Below are 17153 nucleotides of genomic sequence, written 5' to 3' on the forward strand. Positions count from 1 at the left end.
TGTAATTTGAGGTATATATAGTTTAAGGTGGTAAAGTGTAACTATCCCTTCTTTTTCTTTTTCTTTTTTTTTATTTTTTTTTTAATTTTACAAGATAGAATTTCTACTCTAACATAATGTAAGTTTATATGTGTGTGAAACTCCCTCTTAGAGACTTGAATCCCGACCCTTGCCCCCACACCTCACAGTATTTATACTTATAGAGTGACCACCACACCAAAGGTGGACTGTGGTTAATTATCCCTTCTATTAGAAACACAAAGATGTCAATCAATTAAACTCCATACTCTTAAAAACCTATTTTAATTTTTTTTTTTTTTGACATGAAGAAGTTGTTAGAAACCTATTTTAATTAAACATTCAATATCAATAATTTTTTAGGGTGGGCTTGGAGCCGGTATTCGTAAAAGTTTTTATATTCAAGTTCTTTTTAGAAATAATTTTATAACAACTATAGGACAAAACCATCAAACGATTCGTTATGTCTTTATGTCTTTTTCTTTTTTTCTGAAACAATTATTTATATGTCAGGTGTAACACGAGAGATTCTCAAAAAAAAAAAAAAAAAAAAAAAAAAAAAAAAAAAAAAAAAAGAAAAAGGTGTAACACGAGAGTCACGCTACGCAATATTTGTTACAAAGAATGCAAAAATAAATTAGCCTTGCATATTAAAAAGAGATGTTTATATTTATCAATCGATAATGATTACATTTAGCACTGCTTTTATAAAGTATAAGAGTTACACATCACTTCAAATGATTTTGTGCCAATTTGGTACCTTGTCACATCAATACACAAATCTTGTTTGAATCAATTGGAATATATTGCGGATGATTATGTGACCTTTATTATGAATTCTATTTCCTTAAATTACTGTCCCATTTAAGTGTGGTTTTGGATTTGCGTTTTAAGTTCCACGTTTGTGTTTTTTTTTTTTTTTTTTTTTTTAAAGACTAGCGCTTGATGCACTGTTTATAGGATATGAATAGTATATCAAGGCATATGAACAGTAAAAAAAAAAAAGTGAACAGTAATTTTTCATATATTTAAAAATTATTTTGTTACAGTATTTTCAGTTTTCAATTTTCAGCAAAATAAGTTGTATCTAAACGGACCCTAAATTGAGAGTAAAGAAAAATTATTCAGTATCAGCAAGGTCTAATTATCCTTTGCCCTCTTGATGGTATAAGAGCAATAGCATTAGTCCTTCTATTTTACAATAAAAACTTATTTTTTTTCTATTTTAAACAATCATTTTACAAAAATATCTACATTAGATCATCTATTATACACTCTATTTCCTTTAAATAATAATTTTTTTATTTTATTTTTATTCTTTCCTTACCCCCACACGTTAGAACTCTCTCTCTCTCTCTTCTCTCTCTCTCAAACCTGAAAAATCTCATATTTCTCCAATCAACTTCCATGACTTAAATCTAAAAATTAGATCCCTCTACTCAACCCTCCATAGATAATCAATTGAAAATCAGATCTCTCTTTCTGTTATACTTCTTTAAATTTACTTCTTGTTATTGATCTAAAGTTTATGTGGAATTCACTAGGTGTTTGAATTGGTTGGGAAATGTGGCGAGAGGCAACAAGAAGACTCGAATAGTGCTAAGAAAACTGGTGTTGGTTCCAAATAGTGGTGATTTTGCTTTTGCCTAAGGAAACTGATGATGATTCCGAATGGGTTTTTCCTTAGGTTTTTTGTTTGGTTTTGTTTTGGGTGGTGGTGGTGGGGTGGGTGGTTGGTTGGTTGCAGTGGTCTTCTTTGTCTTCTTTCTTGTTGTTCTTCTTTTTTCTGGACATTGAAGAGATCAAAAGAGTGTAGGGGAAGAAAGGTCGTTTGATAAGGGTGAGAGATGAGAGAAAAAAATATATTAAAGAAATCGGATAGAAAGTTACAATAACCGTGTAAATATGCACGATTACTATGACAATATTGCATACATACAGTGTTATAGACCCATTGATGTGGGTTATTTTTGAGCTAAAATGTGTAAAACTTTTTTTTTTCAATAATTTTGAACACACTAATGCAATTGCTCTAAAAGTCCAAATGTATTGATCCTTAATTATTACAATCTTAGTCACAACTTTAAATATATATATATATATATATATATATATATTGTGGGCATCAGAGGATCGAAGAAGGATGCAATAAAGCGTAGCTCTCACTAGAGGAGCACTCGAAGTCCGAGGAGAGGGTTTGCCTGAGGATTGGAGGAGAAGAGATAAAATACCTCCTAAAAGTCCGAATGGAGGGAATAATGTTTAGATTGAGGGTCAAAGTGGTTGAAGGAAGCTTCCAGTGAAAGTTCACCTAATTCCTCCATATTGAATGACTGGCAACAGCTTTATCAGCCGCATTAATGAGGAAATAACTTGAACAGTGGAATTCACAGCTAAGCAACTCCTTCTACGATCTTCACCTGAAGTTTAAGAGGACAAGTGTCCAAAGGAGAATCTAGAAGGAGGTAAATGAAAAGCCAGGATGCAACAAGCTGGGGAGTATATAAGAAAGAGGGAGCTTCCAGATAAAGAGGGATCCAAAAAGAATACTTGAATGAGAGAAATTAGAACAAGAACATTGAGAGAAAGAAAGTGAACAGTGTACCATTTTGTGTAAGAATTGCCTCCTCAAGCAAGCCTGTAATAAGCCTCATATATACATAAACTCTGATCTTCAGTCATTCTTGCCCTGTTATTATCCTCGAGTTAATCCCCCCTCTCCTTTGTTTTAACCCACTCTCTTACAAATATCTATTAATTTAGGCCTAGTTGGGCTGTACAAACTTCACTATTCTATGTGAGTTTGGACAACCTGATTTTTGTGTCCTTATATACATACATACATACATACATACTGTGGGGCTTGAAAATTGGAATCCCGGCCCACTTCACATTAAGGGCCCAAAGCCCAGGCCGAGGAGCCCTATCTTCAGGGACACACAATAAAAGCTCCTTGAAGGCCCAAGGATGTGGCCGAGGACGACTCTATGCCCGACATCTCGCAAAACGCCCGAATAAAAGGACAGATTCAGCACAGGAGTAGCACAGGGGAAAAGGCTGCCAGCACCTTAATGTGGAGCCCATCGCCTGACAAACCCGTACTCGTACCATGCTATCCAGCTCTTCCCCAACCACTCCGACGTGAGGGTTGATAAGACGAGTAACCACCCCAAATAAGGAGAAACTGACACGTATCTGAGGAACGGGAGAAAATACCAATATAAAAGGGGGAGGGATATCATTGTGAGGGGAGGATGCCCACAAGGAAAAATCCTTGCAGACACTGTTACCCACGGGGGAGGATGAGACGCTACTCGGACTAAGTCTGAGGAGACGGACCTTTCAAACCCCATCCATGTAAAGTTTGGCCCTTCAGGCCAAATTCACCTTCGCATGGGTTTCCATGAAAATCCGGATCAAACCCCTGCCCAGCGCCCAATGGCAGGCCTTTCCAAATCCTCTCTCTACAAATCATATTGTTCGGGCCCTTTACACACGAGCCCAACACCATCCTTGGATCGTAAAAATCGTGTCCTTACACATACATACATATATATATATATATATATATATATAATATTCATTGTAATTTAAATCAAGTGCTTATAAGAGGCATCTTTTGGCACACATTTTAATACAACTTACTTCCTTATAAACTAGTAATTGAATCCTATAAAAAAAAATAAAAAAACTAGTAATTGAATATATTACATCACTTTTACACGGATTTACTAATTAAAGTATACGTGAGCCAAAAGATGCTGCCCTAGACTTTTTGGTCATCACACAATCACTATTCCAACTTTGGCGTTCGCAATGTCTCTGTACCACAACAGTTCAAAAAATTTAAAAACCATTTTTACAAAATTATTGAGATCTTATTTTTAGGATTTAATGAATAGGTTACTAATTTGTAGTATCTAATTTAAATTATAAAATGAATCAATTTTAAATGGAGAATTTTTTTCCCCGGGTGACCACAACGAGATACAATGGCGAAGATGGGTTGAAAACAAAGCAAGTAAAGAAGACAAAAGGCGTGACATTGGAAGCTGAGCATGGTAAGCCCCAGAATTGGTTACAATGGGCCTATAGCTTTTCTCAAATTTCCAAAAGAAAAAACATAAAAAGTGTCTACCTACACATATTAGATCAAATTAAACTATAATGGGTCTCGAGGCACAATGGTACTATCTAGCATTGAGAATAACTTAAATTTGAATCCCTTCTTCTACTTGGTAAAAAAAATTTCAAATTAAACTGCAAAGGAGAAAAAGAAGAAGAGGATTGTTAGCTACATTACAGAGCCAAGATTTCAATGTGAAAGCAAATTCTCCTTGTTTATGATAACAATCACATTGTCATCTTCATCTCCTACTCGATTTTGCTCCATTCGGCTTGATTTTTTGCTCTCAACCCCATTCTTGGAGGGTGATTTTGATACTCGAAATGCACTCTTTAAACCCTTCATCAATCTCTGTCGAATATTCTTTGTTATTCTTGGAGTCTCATTAGTACACGACCCCTCCAACCCTAAGGACGAAGACCCTCCTTCTAATTTTTCTCCTCTTGCATAAAACCGGAAGCTCCCCGAAGAAGCCGATCCTATGTCACCTCTTTCTATCTTATTCTCTAAACTACAGTTATGGAAACTTGCAGACCGAGCTGACGCCATTATGCTTCTCTGCTGTTTCTCAGACTCATCCAACAGCTTCTTCATGACATTTAGTTCATTCTCTAGGCTTTGGATGCGCGAGCTCGTGGCATCCATTGCGGCTTTGAGATGAGCTGATTGGTGTAGAGCTGCCTCACGTTGAAGTATAGCGCCTAGGGTTACAGGGTCATTGCTTTGTTGCCTGCGAGGTTGGCTACTTTCTGCAGGGACAGTGAAAACGGAGCGGCGAGTGTTGAGCTGCTCCACCAACATGGCTCGAACTATGAATCTTAATGGCATTGTAGGATTTTGTACTGCCTCTATGAGGAGTTGAGGTGAAAGGCTGTTACAATCAATAGAACTACATATATGGGTTTTCTGCTCCTCCGTTATCTTGCCACTGTATGCCTGGTGTATAATTAAGAAAGAATTCAAAATTATACAACTACATAACAAAGAAAAGAAGGTTACAAATTAATATATAAAGTCCGTTTAGTTAGGTGTTTTGGGAGATTTAAAAAATATTTTTAAAACTTAAAACTCTATTTTGCAACTATAACTTCTCTTAGTTTTTGTTAAAAACTTTTATTTTAATTCAAAATACAATTTTTCAACAACTTATTCCCATAATATAGTATAAAATGAATTGAAGAAAAAAAAATTGTACAATATAGTCATTGAGTTGTTTCGCATTGAAGAATATGGAATATACACCCTAATTTTTTTTGTTTGGCTACCATTTCAAATAAAGATGATCATTTCAAGGAGTTTGAAGGCATATAATTTTTTATTTTTTATTTTTATCACTTATAAATCCTAGAAAGTGATAATTTTCCTTTTGATTCAGGACCAGGATTTTCATATTAAAAGAAATGGATCATATTCATTTCAAAGTCATTACTTGGTTTTCATTAATAAAAGAGTCTATATAGTATCATGATTCATGTCTCTTAAAATTCCATTATACCAATTTAAGAAACAGTATTCTATCTATTAATTAAAAAAAATTAAGAAGAGTAAATAACTTTTAAAAGATATATATTACTAGTAATTTTATAAAAATTAAATCTTGATATTAAATGGACAATAATCTGTCCGTTTGTTTTCGAAATCAATGAAATGGAGAGGCGTCTATATCCCAATTAATTGTCTAAATTAAGACACAAAGTTACTCAAAAAAAAGAAAAACATAGTGATGCACTGATGCTTCAATAACTAACCTTGAAATAAAGATCAACGGTCCTATAAAGAACATCGTGGGACGTTAACCGACGGTGCATGGACTCGGCGACTATTTGAAAATCCTCGGGAGCCATTGCAATTACGTCATCAAAACAAGCAACTTTGCCGTCACCGTCATCCACCGAACTCAACGCTTCAACGCATCTGCTCACAAGATACGCCGTCGTTTCGGCCTCGGGAAGCAGAGACAGGCATGAACGGAAAACTATGGACGCGTACTCTCTGTTAACGGTGATAATTCGACGGAAATAGTTTTCCGTTATCTGCAACAGGTTCTCCTCGCCTTCGCCGTTAAGCTCCGTCATCTCTAGTAACTCTGCAGCCGTTCTGAGCGCCGCGACGTTGAACGGCGTTATGACGATGTGGGTCCCGTAGCAGAAATCGGCTACAAGAGAAAACGTTTCGGCCGTTATGTTCAACGGTGGAGAGAGTGACAACTCCGAGATTTCCGTTATTTGGAATTCCCGCTTTAAATATGAGCTTCTTGATGTCAGGGCATCCTGGGACCAAAAATGAGATACACATTAATACACATACACGATAAGTGACCACTGAACACTGTTTTTTGTATTTTCACTTCACATTAATTGCCCAATTATTATTTTTTTTTTTTTTACACTGAATTTAGGTGAATAAAATTACTTTCATAGTTTTATTTTGGTCTAAGAGTGCGTTTGGATTGAGATGAAAACTTCTGCGTTTGCGTTTTGTCTTTTTTTTTTTTTTTAACGCGTTTTTGAGCGTTTTGAGTGTTGCGGCTACTGTTCATGTACTGTTCAATGAACAGTAGCCGCAAACTTTGACTTTTCAAATTTTTTTGGACCAATCACAGCACATCGTGTACTGTTTACGGACCCACAAATTTCACTTTTCAGCATCTTTTTCATTAAAAATGGGTCCCACGATACTATTCACACATTTAAAAATTATTTCGCTACAGTGTTTTTCAGTTTCAGTTTTTAGTTTTCAGCTGTATCCAAACGGACCCTAAATGTAAGTTCAATAAAAAAAATAAAAAATAAAAAATAAAAGTTAAAAGTTTGTGTCTAGAGCATCAATGCATTAGATACATTAGAGCATCTACAGTAGATTAAGCAAATTTTTATACTGTTTGAAGAATGAACATTGACTTTTACCTTTTAACTACCTACTTTTTTAAATATACTTTACAACAAATTATCTATCTCATTTAAATATTATTTCTTCATTCATTATTATTTTTTTTTTAACAACTAAACATTTTCCAACATTTTTTTATTCAATACTTGATTATTTTAATAGAAAAAAAAACATTTGAAAAATGAACAGTAGCCTATTTTGTGGGTTTGCTCTCTAAAGTATAAAGAAATTTGTGTTTAGCTCTCCTATTGGAGATGCTCTTAGAATTCAAATAAGTATCTCCCAATGTATATTACACTGTATCAGTGTACTGAACACATTGAAATTTATCCAAATTCTAACGTGTCCTGCACTAGATACAAGTCGCGTCCACAATAAGTACATTGTTATCATTTGTCTTGTGCAAGAGAAGTGAATTACACTAAAATCTGCTGATGAGCAGTTACATTTCTTCTATATCAAAGCACATTTACCATTAAATTTTTAATTCATGGCAAAACGGATTACTATCTTTAAAGACATTCTTATTTCACTTCATTATCTTGTAATAATTCATAAGTAACGTATGCCCTTGTCTTATTTCCGAAAATGCTTTTACACGAACCAAACGCAGCCTTAATAATTTCAGTTCTTCTCTATTTTCAATGAAAAAAAAAATTAAGAGTAATTTACTGCGCACGGGCCCAAAAATTCTACGTTGTTGAGAGATATTTCCTACCCACTTGTGGACAAATTTGTTTATTTCCTATGGCCCACCAAACAAGGCAGTATCTCTTGTGTTTGTTCTATAGGAGCGGCAAATCCACAAAAAAGATAAGATAATTACTACGACCAAACACCCCTACATTCTCCCTTTTTCTTTTTTTTCTTTTTTTTTTTTTTTAAAGCCAAGTGAGGATTAAATAAAAAAAAAAAAAAATGATATGACCCATTTGCATTCTGCAATCCCAAATGTAATTTGCTCATCCTGGCAAAACCTCATGTACATTTTGTCAAATAAGAAATTAATCAAACTGATAAACTTGTTGAACTAATTTTTTATAACCTTCACTATATATTTACTCAAAATTTTTTTGAACATTTCTTCATCATCCATTGTCGGTTGTCACCCATATTCAGTATCCCCAAGCTTAGTCTAGTCTCATTTACATTTTCAAAGTGATAATATAACCCAGGATCACCCTCCCTTTTAAAAATAACATCTTAAAAAAAAACTTCATAAGCCATATCAATTCAACAAGAATGGTAGATCAAGTAACACATAAGAGAGTGATGAATCAACTAACCTTGTGCAGGTGAAAATACCTTCCATGAACACATATCAAGATGTCTGTCTTCTGCCTCCTTGCCAAAGACCTAATATTTAACATAATTCATTAAAATATCAAGTAGTTGAGATTTTCTGCGACATTGAAATTGATACGATAATAAACCCAAAACAAATAAATATATAAACAGGAAAAGAAGGGAAAACATTTTACCATGCTGCTACTCTAGTATGGAGAGGCGTGGGAGGAGAAGAGATGGTTGGGGAAAGAGAAGGGGATGCAGAGGAGAAATCATATTCTTTTTCTTCATATATGGTATCTACCACACCTAGATTTCTCCAAGCTTTCATTGCCATCTTAGCTTCTCTTCCTTGACACACAGACAGAGAGAAGTATTCTAAAATACTATTAAGAAATGTTGTTGTTATTACCACTAGGGTTCTTAGGAAGGTGAGAAATTCCCTGCTAGCGCATAAATTGGTGGGATATTAATGGTATGCATGTGATGACTCATAAATGCTAGCCTTAACTCCTCCATTAATAACCTTTCTTTTTTCAATTTTTTTTCTTTTTTTAATTTTTTGAGTGAAATTCTCTTGGTTAAAGTGATTTGGAAAATCAGGTTTAGGACTTGCAAATTAAATCGCTTGTTAGGAAATCTTCAGACCACAAAACATGACTTGACCGTTTATGATCTGTTTTTTCACTAATGTACAATTTTTTTATTAAAAAAAAAATCTATATTTTTTTAGGGCTGGCTATATTTTTGTGTAACTTATTTTTTTAAATAAATAAAAATAAAAGTAAGTTCATTCGAATACACTGTTACTTAAAAGTTAAAACAATGTTCATGTGTTTACTTTTTAATAATTGATGATGGTACTCAATTTAGGTTCTCAAAACTTACCGTCAAAAAAAAGGGATAGAAAGCATAGTGCTCTGCATAGTATAGGAAGTACCTTTCTTACAAAACAATGGTGATTGCCTTGTCCATTTCTTGCAAAAGAAAAAAGATAAGCCCATTCTGGCATCCCTTATTTGGCGACATAGTGTAGGAAATGCCTCCTTTATTATCCCACTAATTTTTTAGCATGTGTTTGGGCAGCTCAATCGACAAATCATATATTTTAGTTTATATCAAAGTTGATTCTAAAAAAAAATAATAATTGTGGGGGGTAAAGTTCGCCAGTAAACTGTGGGTCATGGTACCCGTACAAAGCCTAACCATAATAGGAAGCGAAAACACGGACAGAGGACCCCCAACCCAACCATGTTGGGCCGGGCTTGTTTAAAGGGCGTCCGAGGAGGAGTGCCTCCTCGGACGCACCAAACGGGAGTCCAATTCACACCCTTTACTTGGTGAAAGGTCATCTAAAATCAAATGAAAATGCTAGATGTTCAGGGGGCAACCATAACTGCCGCATTAAATGCAAGGGAGCTACTTTTCCAGCCGCATTAATGTGGAGAGGACAGGAAGACAGTATGATCTTGGCCAGTGCAACTCACAGAAAAAGGGGAGGGTGTCCTATGGGACAGGCACTTAAGTAGAGGCCCAGATGATCAACAAGTGTAGGGTCATTATCATTCGAAGGATGCTATATAAGAGAAGAAAACCCCCATGATCAGGGGATCGGAAGCTGAAAAGCAAAAAGTAAGGAAAAGAGAGAGAAAAAGAGAGAAGTTCTGTAAACAAAGCCTAAGTTATTGTTCCATGAACTGTTATCCTAGGAAACTTAATAAAACATCCCCACGTTCAAATGGTTGCATGGCTTACTAACAATTACGTTTACTCTGTCTAGACCTAGTTCTTCGATCCACTCTCTACAAATTCATTGTTGAGGGTCTTTTGGGCCAGAATCGCCTGCTTACTGGGCCTGGGCCCCAAAATCCGCTCTTACAATTGGCGCCGTCTGTGGGAAGAATTTGTGTCTCGACAAGTGAACAGTAAAAAATGGAAGGATCAAGCCCGCGCCAAACCGGACATTCAGATTCTCAACGGCAGGACAATTTTTTAAATGTCGAACGAGGGAACGACCAAGATAACCAACGAGAGGGAAGCGTAAACACCTCTTACACAAGTAAAAGCCGTTCAAAGGGGAAGGATCATGCATCCCATGAGCAAAATGATCGAAAGGCTTTACGAAAAGAGATTGATGATTTGAAGAGAAAGCTGCGCCGAGCACAGCAGAAACGTCCTTCGCCCGGCTCGGGCTCTAGCAGTGACGAGGATAACGAATATCGGCGAAGATCAAGAACCCCTCCGAGCGAGACCTTTTCCTATGAGGAAGAGAGGCCTCGTAAACGCCGCCACAAAAGCCCATCTTACCAAGGCCCGGCCAACGATGCCATGAGTAAGGCCCTGGATCGCATCTCCCAGTCGCCGTTTACACGTAGAATAGAAAGGGCAACGCTTCCTCGGTGGTTCCATCAACCAACGTTTGCTATATACAATGGTCGGACCGACCCAGTGGAGCATGTGAGCCAGTTCAATCAGAGGATGGCCGTCCACACCAGGGATGAGGCGTTAATATGTAGGATATTCCAATATAGCTTGGGACCCATGGCGATGAGATGGTTCGATTCCCTCTAGCCGAATTCCATAGATTCCTTTAAACAGCTGACGCAGGCTTTTGGTTCCCGTTTCATCACCAGCACTAGAGTCCCTCGGCCCCTCGATTCCCTCCTATCCTTGTCCATGCGGGAAGGAGAGACGCTAAAGGCCTACTCAGATAGATACTGGGAAATGTATAACGAGATCGAAGGGAAATATGATGACGTCGCCATCAGTACGTTCAAAAGGGGCTTGCCGACAGAACATAGCTTGAGAAAGTCCCTCACTGGAAAGCCAGTCACCAGCGTGCGCCAACTCCTGGACCGAATTGACAAGTACAAAAGGGTCGAGGAGGACCAGCAGATGGGGAAGGGTAAAGCGAAGGTCGCCCCTCAGGAGAGGAAGGACTTTAGGTCGGAATGATTTAGCAACGGTAGTAGGCCGAGAAGGGACTATGTAGAGTAGTCCGGATCTACTAGGGCTCAGGCAGTCCACTCTGTGTTCCGAGAACCTCTTCACAAAATCCTAGAGAAGGTGAAGTATGAGCCTTTCTTTTAATGGCCGAACAAGATGGCTGGCGACCCTTTGAAGCGTAATCAGAACCTGTATTGCGCGTACCATCAGGAGTCAGGTCACACTACTGATGATTGCAGGAACCTGAAGAACTATTTAGACCGGCTCGTCCGAGAAGGGAAGCTGAGACATCTGCTGCATCGCCCTGAAGGATGGCAAGAACCATCAAACAATGAAACCAGACAAAGTACGTTGAGGCCACCCATTGGCACAATTAATGTCATTCTCGCCGCACCTGGAAGAACAGGCTCTGTCCCCTTCAGGGTAATGTCAGTGAGCAGTTTCCTGACTGAGCCAGATGACAGGGAATCCAAAAGAGCTAGAATGAGCGCCACGCCATTAATCGGGTTCACGGAGGAAGACAAACGAGGAACTATCCAACCCCACGACAATGCCTTAGTTGTTACGCTTAGAATAGGAGGTTATGACGTGAAAAGGGTGTTAGTTGATTAAGGCAGCGCCGCGGAGATAATGTACCCTGATTTGTATAAGGGACTAAACTTGAAGCAGGAAGACCTGTCGCCATACGATTCCCCCCTGGTTAGCTTTGACGGAAAGGTCGTCATTCCGAGAGGCTTGATTAGGTTGCCTGTGCAAACAGACTCAGATATAGTAGAAGTGAACTTCATCGTCGTAGATGCATTACTCCCCTTACACAGCTATCGTGGCCCGGCCATGGCTTCATGCACTAGGGGCTGTGTCGTTAACCTTGCACCAAAAGGTGAAATATCCGTCAGGAGGTCAGATCAAAGAGATAATAGGGAACCAGGGAGTAGCTAGGCAATGCATGGTGTCGGCAATCTTGCGACAGTAGGATTGCATAACTGCCACTTCGACCAAGAGCGGCTTATAGCAATTAATGACTATGGTCCCAACTGCAGGCAGTGAGGGGCCAGCCACGGAGGTGAACTGTGAGGAGTTGGAGAAAGTACTGGTCGGATCTGACCCCGAGAGATTTTTTCAAATTGGTTCAGAGTTGCCGCCCCGAGAGAAGTTAGCACTAGCAGCTTTCCTCCGACAGAATATAGACGTGTTTGCTTGGGACCCCTATGAGGCTCCCGGGGTCGACCCAGGTTTCATCTGCTACCACCTTAATGTGAATCCGGCTATAACCCCTAAGCGGCAGGCTCCTCGGCAACCATCGAAAGAACATGCCGAGGCCGTGAGAGAAGAGGTCGTAAGACTGAAGAAAGCTGGGGCTATCAAAGAGGTCTTCTATCCTGAGTGGTTAGCCAACACAGTAGTGGTGAAGAAGAAGAGCGGGAAATGGCGGGTCTGCGTAGACTTCACAGACCTAAACAAGGCGTGTCCAAAGGATCCCTTCCTAATGCCCAAGATAGACCGGCTGGTAGATTCAACTGTCGGATACCCAAGGATGAGTTTTCTAGACGCCTTTCAGGGCTATCATCAGATACCCTTGGCTGCCGGAGACCAGGAGAAAACGGCTTTTGTCACCCCAGTTGGAAATTATCATTATAAGGTGATGCCCTTTGGCCTGAAAAATGCCGGGTCAACCTATCAAAGGATGATGACCAAGATGTTTGAACAGCAGATGGGTAAAAGCGTTGAAGTGTACATAGACGACATGGTGGTTAAAAGCAAAGTAGGTCCAGATCATCTTGAAGACCTCGGCAATGTTTTTCAAATACTGAGAAAGTATAAGCTACGACTGAACGCAGCCAAGTGTTCGTTTGGAGTGGGATCAGGAAAATTCTTAGGTTATATGGTGACTCACAGAGGCATAGAGGTTAACCCTAACCAGATAAGAGCCATTCGTAGCTTGCAGCCTCCTCGGAACCCTAAAGAGGTCCAGAAGCTTACTGGTATAATAGCTGCTTTAAACCGTTTCATTTCACGTTCAGCAAATAGATGCAGGCCATTTTTCCTCCTATTACACAAGTGGAAGGGATTTGAGTGGAATGAAGACTGCGCTGTAGCTTTCCAACAGTTAAAGGAGTACCTCGCCCGACCACCAATTATGTCCAGTCCAGATGCCGACGAGGTTTTGTTTGCCTACATTGCGGTAGCCCCGCATGCGGTGAGCTTGGTGCTAATTCGAGAAGACAACGGCACACAGCGACTAGTCTATTACGTTAGTAAATCACTGCACGAGGCAAAAACACGTTATCTTCCCCTCGAGAAGGCTATCTTGGCTGTCGTGCAGGCCACGCGAAAGCTTCCGCACTACTTTCAAGCACACACTATGGTGGTGCTAACACAACTCCCCATAAAGTCTGTCCTACACAGCGCCGATTACACAAGTAGAATTGCAAAGTGGGGAACGATCCTGGGCGCTTTCGATATTAGGTACATGCCTCGTACTGCTGTAAAGGGTCAGGTCCTTGCCGACCTAATAGCAGAGTTTGCGGAGCCCACGCTAGAGGAACAAAACGTTGCGGGATCACTAGGGGCTGATGAGAAGATGATCAGCACGGTCTCCCAGCATGAAAACACCTGGTGGAAAGCGCACGTCGATGGCGCAGCAAACCAAAGGGGCTCAGGGTTAGGACTTGTCCTGCTCTCACCTGAAGGGATAACCATAGAGAAGTCATTGAGACTCGGGTTTTCAGCCACGAATAACGAAACCGAATATGAGGCGCTATTGGAGGGAATGGGAATGATCCGAAAATTGGGGGGAAAATCCGTAGACATGTTCTCAGATTCAAGACTTATTGTGGGGCAGGTAAATGGAGAGATGGAGACAAAGGATGAAAGAATGCAAGAGTATCTAGTTAGGGTTAAGTACCTGCAGACCCAATTTCATCACTTCCGCTTGACACACGTACCCAGAAGTGGGAACACTCATGCTGATTCTCTCGCGACGTTGGCTACCTCCTCGGCTCAATCCCTACCTCGGGTTATTCTGGTAGAAGAGATCCTCCGTCCACTAACTGAGAAGGCCAATGGGGTTGGAATACATAACATCAGGGCAGGACCGAGCTGGATGGACCCTATCGTTCTGTACTTAAAGCATGACACCTTGCCTGATGATAAGGTTGAGGCTGGCAAAATCAGGAGAAAAGCAACTCGATTCTGGTTGTCAGAGGACTCCAAGCTTTACAGACGCTCGTTCTCATGGCCATATTTGCTGTGTGTGCACCCAGAGGCTGTAGAACTCATCCTGGAAGAGTTGCACGAAGGAATTTGCGGAAGTCACACGAGGGGTAGGTCTTTGTCTCACAGAGCCTTAACGCTGGGTTATTGGTGGCCGAGCATGCATAAGGAAGCCCTGGATTATGTGAAGAAGTGCGACCAATGCCAAAGATTCGCTCCGAGCATACACCAGCCTGGTGGAAAGCTAAACCCATTGTCCAGTCCCTGGCCATTTGCGCAATGGGGCCTAGATATACTTGGTCCGTTCCCCAAGGCAACAGGGAACAGAAAATTTCTTCTCGTCGGCACCGACTACTTCACCAAATGGGTTGAGGCTGAGGCGCTGGCAAACATTAGGGACGTCGATGTCAAGAAATTTCTATGGAAAAATATAGTCACCAGGTTCGGCACCCCGCACACCCTGGTGTCGGACAACGGGCTCCAGTTTGACAGCAAAGCCTTCAGAAGATACTGCAGTGAGCTAGGAATTGTTAACCGGTACTCCACGCCAGCTTACCCCCAGAGTAATGGACAAGCGGAAGCCGTCAATAAAACTATAATGAACGGACTGAAAAAGAGACTAGATGACGCAAAAGGAAGATGGGTAGAGGAGTTAGCCCATGTCTTGTGAACATATCGCACCACGCCTCATAGGTCCACAGGGGAAACCCCTTTTTCAATGACCTATGGGGCCGAGGCTGTCATTCCATTGGAGGTGAACTTCCCAACCCAGAGGACCACCACCTTTTGTCCCGCTACCAATGACAAACTTCTAGAAAAGAGCTTGGACCTCATCGACGAAAGAAGGGAAGGCGCAATCGTCCACCTAGCTAACTATCAGCAGAAGCTCAAGCAAGGTTACGACGCCAAGGTGAAGTCCAGGCCATTGGCACCTGGGGATCTAGTACTGAGGAAAGTCTTGGGCACTGCGAGGAACCCCGCATGGGGAAAGCTCGGACCAAACTGGGAAGGACCGTACTGTATCACTTCCATAACTGGCGTAGGAGCCTACTTTTTAGAAGACTTGGATGAACGTGTAGTTCCACGCCCTTGGAATGTAAACAACCTGAAAAGGTACTGTTATTAATGAAAGATATAATCTTTGGTGCCGTATTGCTGTGCAGTTACTTGATTTAAGTGTTAAACAGAGCCCAAGTCCTGCCTGGCTCCTCGGACCACAGACTTGGGGGAAATTAACCGCGATGCAATTCCTACTAAGTGTTAAACAGAACCCAAGTCCTGCTTGGCTCCTCGGCCACAGACTTGGGGGAAATTAACCGTGATGCAGTTCTCGCTAAGTGTTAAACAGAACCCAAGTCCTGTCTGGCTCCTCGGCCACAGACTTGGGGGAAATTAACCGCGATGCAGTTCTCGCTAAGTGTTAAACAGAACCCAAGTCCTGCCTGGCTCCTCGGACCACAGACTTGGGGGAAATTAACCGCGATGCAGTTCTCGCTAAGTGTTAAACAGAACCCAAGTCCTACCTAACTCCTCGGACCACAGACTTGGGAGAAATTAACCGCGATGCAATTCCTCCTAAGTGTTAAACAGAACCCAAGTCCTGCCTGGCTCCTCGGACCACAGACTTGGGGGAAATTAACCGCGATGCAATTCCTACTAAGTGTTAAACAAAACCCAAGTCCTGCCTGGCTCCTCGGTCACAGACTTGGGGGAAATTAACCGCGATGCAGTTCTCGCTAAGTGTTAAACAGAACCCAAGTCCTGCCTGGCTCCTCGGACCACAGACTTGGGGGAAATTAACCGCGATGCAAATCCTACTAAGTGTTAAACAGAACCCAAGTCCTGCCTGGCTCCTCGGCCACAGACTTGGGGGAAATTAACCGCGATGCAGTTCTCGCTAAGTGTTAAACAGAACCCAAGTCCTGCCTGGCTCCTCGGCCACAGACTTGGGGGAAATTAACCGCGATGCAGTTCTCTCTAAGTGTTAAACAGAACCCAAGTCCTGCCTGGCTCCTCGAACCACAGACTTGGGGGAAATTAACCGCGATGCAGTTCTCGCTAAGTGTTAAACAGAACCCAAGTCCTGCCTGGCTCCTCGGACCACAGACTTGGGGGAAATTAACCGCGATGCAATTCCTACTAAGTGTTAAACAGAACCCAAGTCCTGCCTGGCTCCTCGGCCACAGACTTAGGGGAAATTAACCGCGATGCAGTTCTCGCTAAGTGTTAAACAGAACCCAAGTCCTGCCTGGCTCTCTGGACCACAGACTTGGGGGAAATTAACCATTAAGCTATTCTTACTAAGTGTTAAACAGAACCCAAGTCCTGCCTGGCTCCTCGGACCACAGACTTGGGGGAAATTAACCGCGATGCAATTCCTACTAAGTGTTAAACAGAACCCAAGTCCTGCCTGGCTCCTCGGACCACAGACTTGGGGGAAATTAACCGCGATGCAATTCCTACTAAGTGTTAAACAGAACCCAAGTCCTGCCTGGCTCCTCGGACCACAGACTTGGGGGAAATTAACCGCGATGCAATTCCTACTAAGTGTTAAACAGAACCCAAGTCCTGCCTGGCTCCTCGGCCACAGACTTGGGGGAAATTAACCGCGATACAGTTCTCGCTAAGTGTTAAACAGAACCCAAGTCCTGCCCGGCTCTCTGGACCACAGACT

The 17153-nt window shown here is 41.0% G+C and overlaps 3 protein-coding genes across 3 annotated transcripts; 2 read left to right on the forward strand and 1 right to left on the reverse strand.

The window, feature by feature from the left end:
• Positions 1 to 4175: 4175 nt before the first annotated feature.
• LOC115979830 (BTB/POZ domain-containing protein At3g49900) lies at positions 4176 to 8740 on the reverse strand. The gene is made up of 4 exons (XM_031101887.1): positions 8515 to 8740; positions 8320 to 8389; positions 5893 to 6414; positions 4176 to 5080 (listed from the first exon to the last, which is right to left on the reverse strand). Exons 1-4 carry the CDS (start codon positions 8655 to 8657, stop codon positions 4334 to 4336), a joined length of 1482 nt encoding a protein of 493 aa, XP_030957747.1. The 5' UTR covers positions 8658 to 8740; the 3' UTR covers positions 4176 to 4333.
• Positions 8741 to 11422: 2682 nt separating this feature from the next.
• LOC115980209 lies at positions 11423 to 11878 on the forward strand. Its single transcript, XM_031102486.1, has one exon. The coding sequence runs from the start codon at positions 11423 to 11425 to the stop codon at positions 11876 to 11878; it is 456 nt and encodes a 151-aa protein (XP_030958346.1).
• An 18-nt stretch (positions 11879 to 11896) lies between these two features.
• On the forward strand, positions 11897 to 15149 carry LOC115980210 (protein NYNRIN-like). Its single transcript, XM_031102487.1, has 4 exons — positions 11897 to 12146; positions 12307 to 12635; positions 12906 to 14846; positions 14964 to 15149. The coding sequence occupies exons 1-4, from the start codon at positions 11897 to 11899 to the stop codon at positions 15147 to 15149; spliced, it is 2706 nt and encodes a 901-aa protein (XP_030958347.1).
• The last annotated feature ends 2004 nt before the right edge of the window (positions 15150 to 17153 follow it).

This window comes from Quercus lobata, chromosome 3 (genome assembly GCF_001633185.2).
Source record: "Quercus lobata isolate SW786 chromosome 3, ValleyOak3.0 Primary Assembly, whole genome shotgun sequence".
NCBI lineage: Eukaryota > Viridiplantae > Streptophyta > Magnoliopsida > Fagales > Fagaceae > Quercus > Quercus lobata.

Bases quoted from the DNA above. Each gene is read 5' to 3' on its own strand.
- LOC115979830 (XM_031101887.1), bottom strand. From the start codon at position 8,657: ATGGCAATGAAAGCTTGGAGAAATCTAGGTGTGGTAGATACCATATAT. The intron at 8,390-8,514 runs GTAAAATGTTTT...GTTAAATATTAG, and splicing joins CATACTAGAGTAGCAGCATG to GTCTTTGGCAAGGAGGCAGA. The intron at 5,081-5,892 runs GTTAGTTATTGA...ATTATACACCAG, and splicing joins CCGTTGATCTTTATTTCAAG to GCATACAGTGGCAAGATAAC.
- LOC115980209 (XM_031102486.1), top strand. From the start codon at position 11,423: ATGGCTGGCGACCCTTTGAAGCGTAATCAGAACCTGTATTGCGCGTAC.
- LOC115980210 (XM_031102487.1), top strand. From the start codon at position 11,897: ATGTACCCTGATTTGTATAAGGGACTAAACTTGAAGCAGGAAGACCTG. The intron at 12,147-12,306 runs GTGAAATATCCG...TCCCAACTGCAG, and splicing joins CGTTAACCTTGCACCAAAAG to GCAGTGAGGGGCCAGCCACG. The intron at 14,847-14,963 runs GTTGAGGCTGAG...AACGGGCTCCAG, and splicing joins CCGACTACTTCACCAAATGG to TTTGACAGCAAAGCCTTCAG.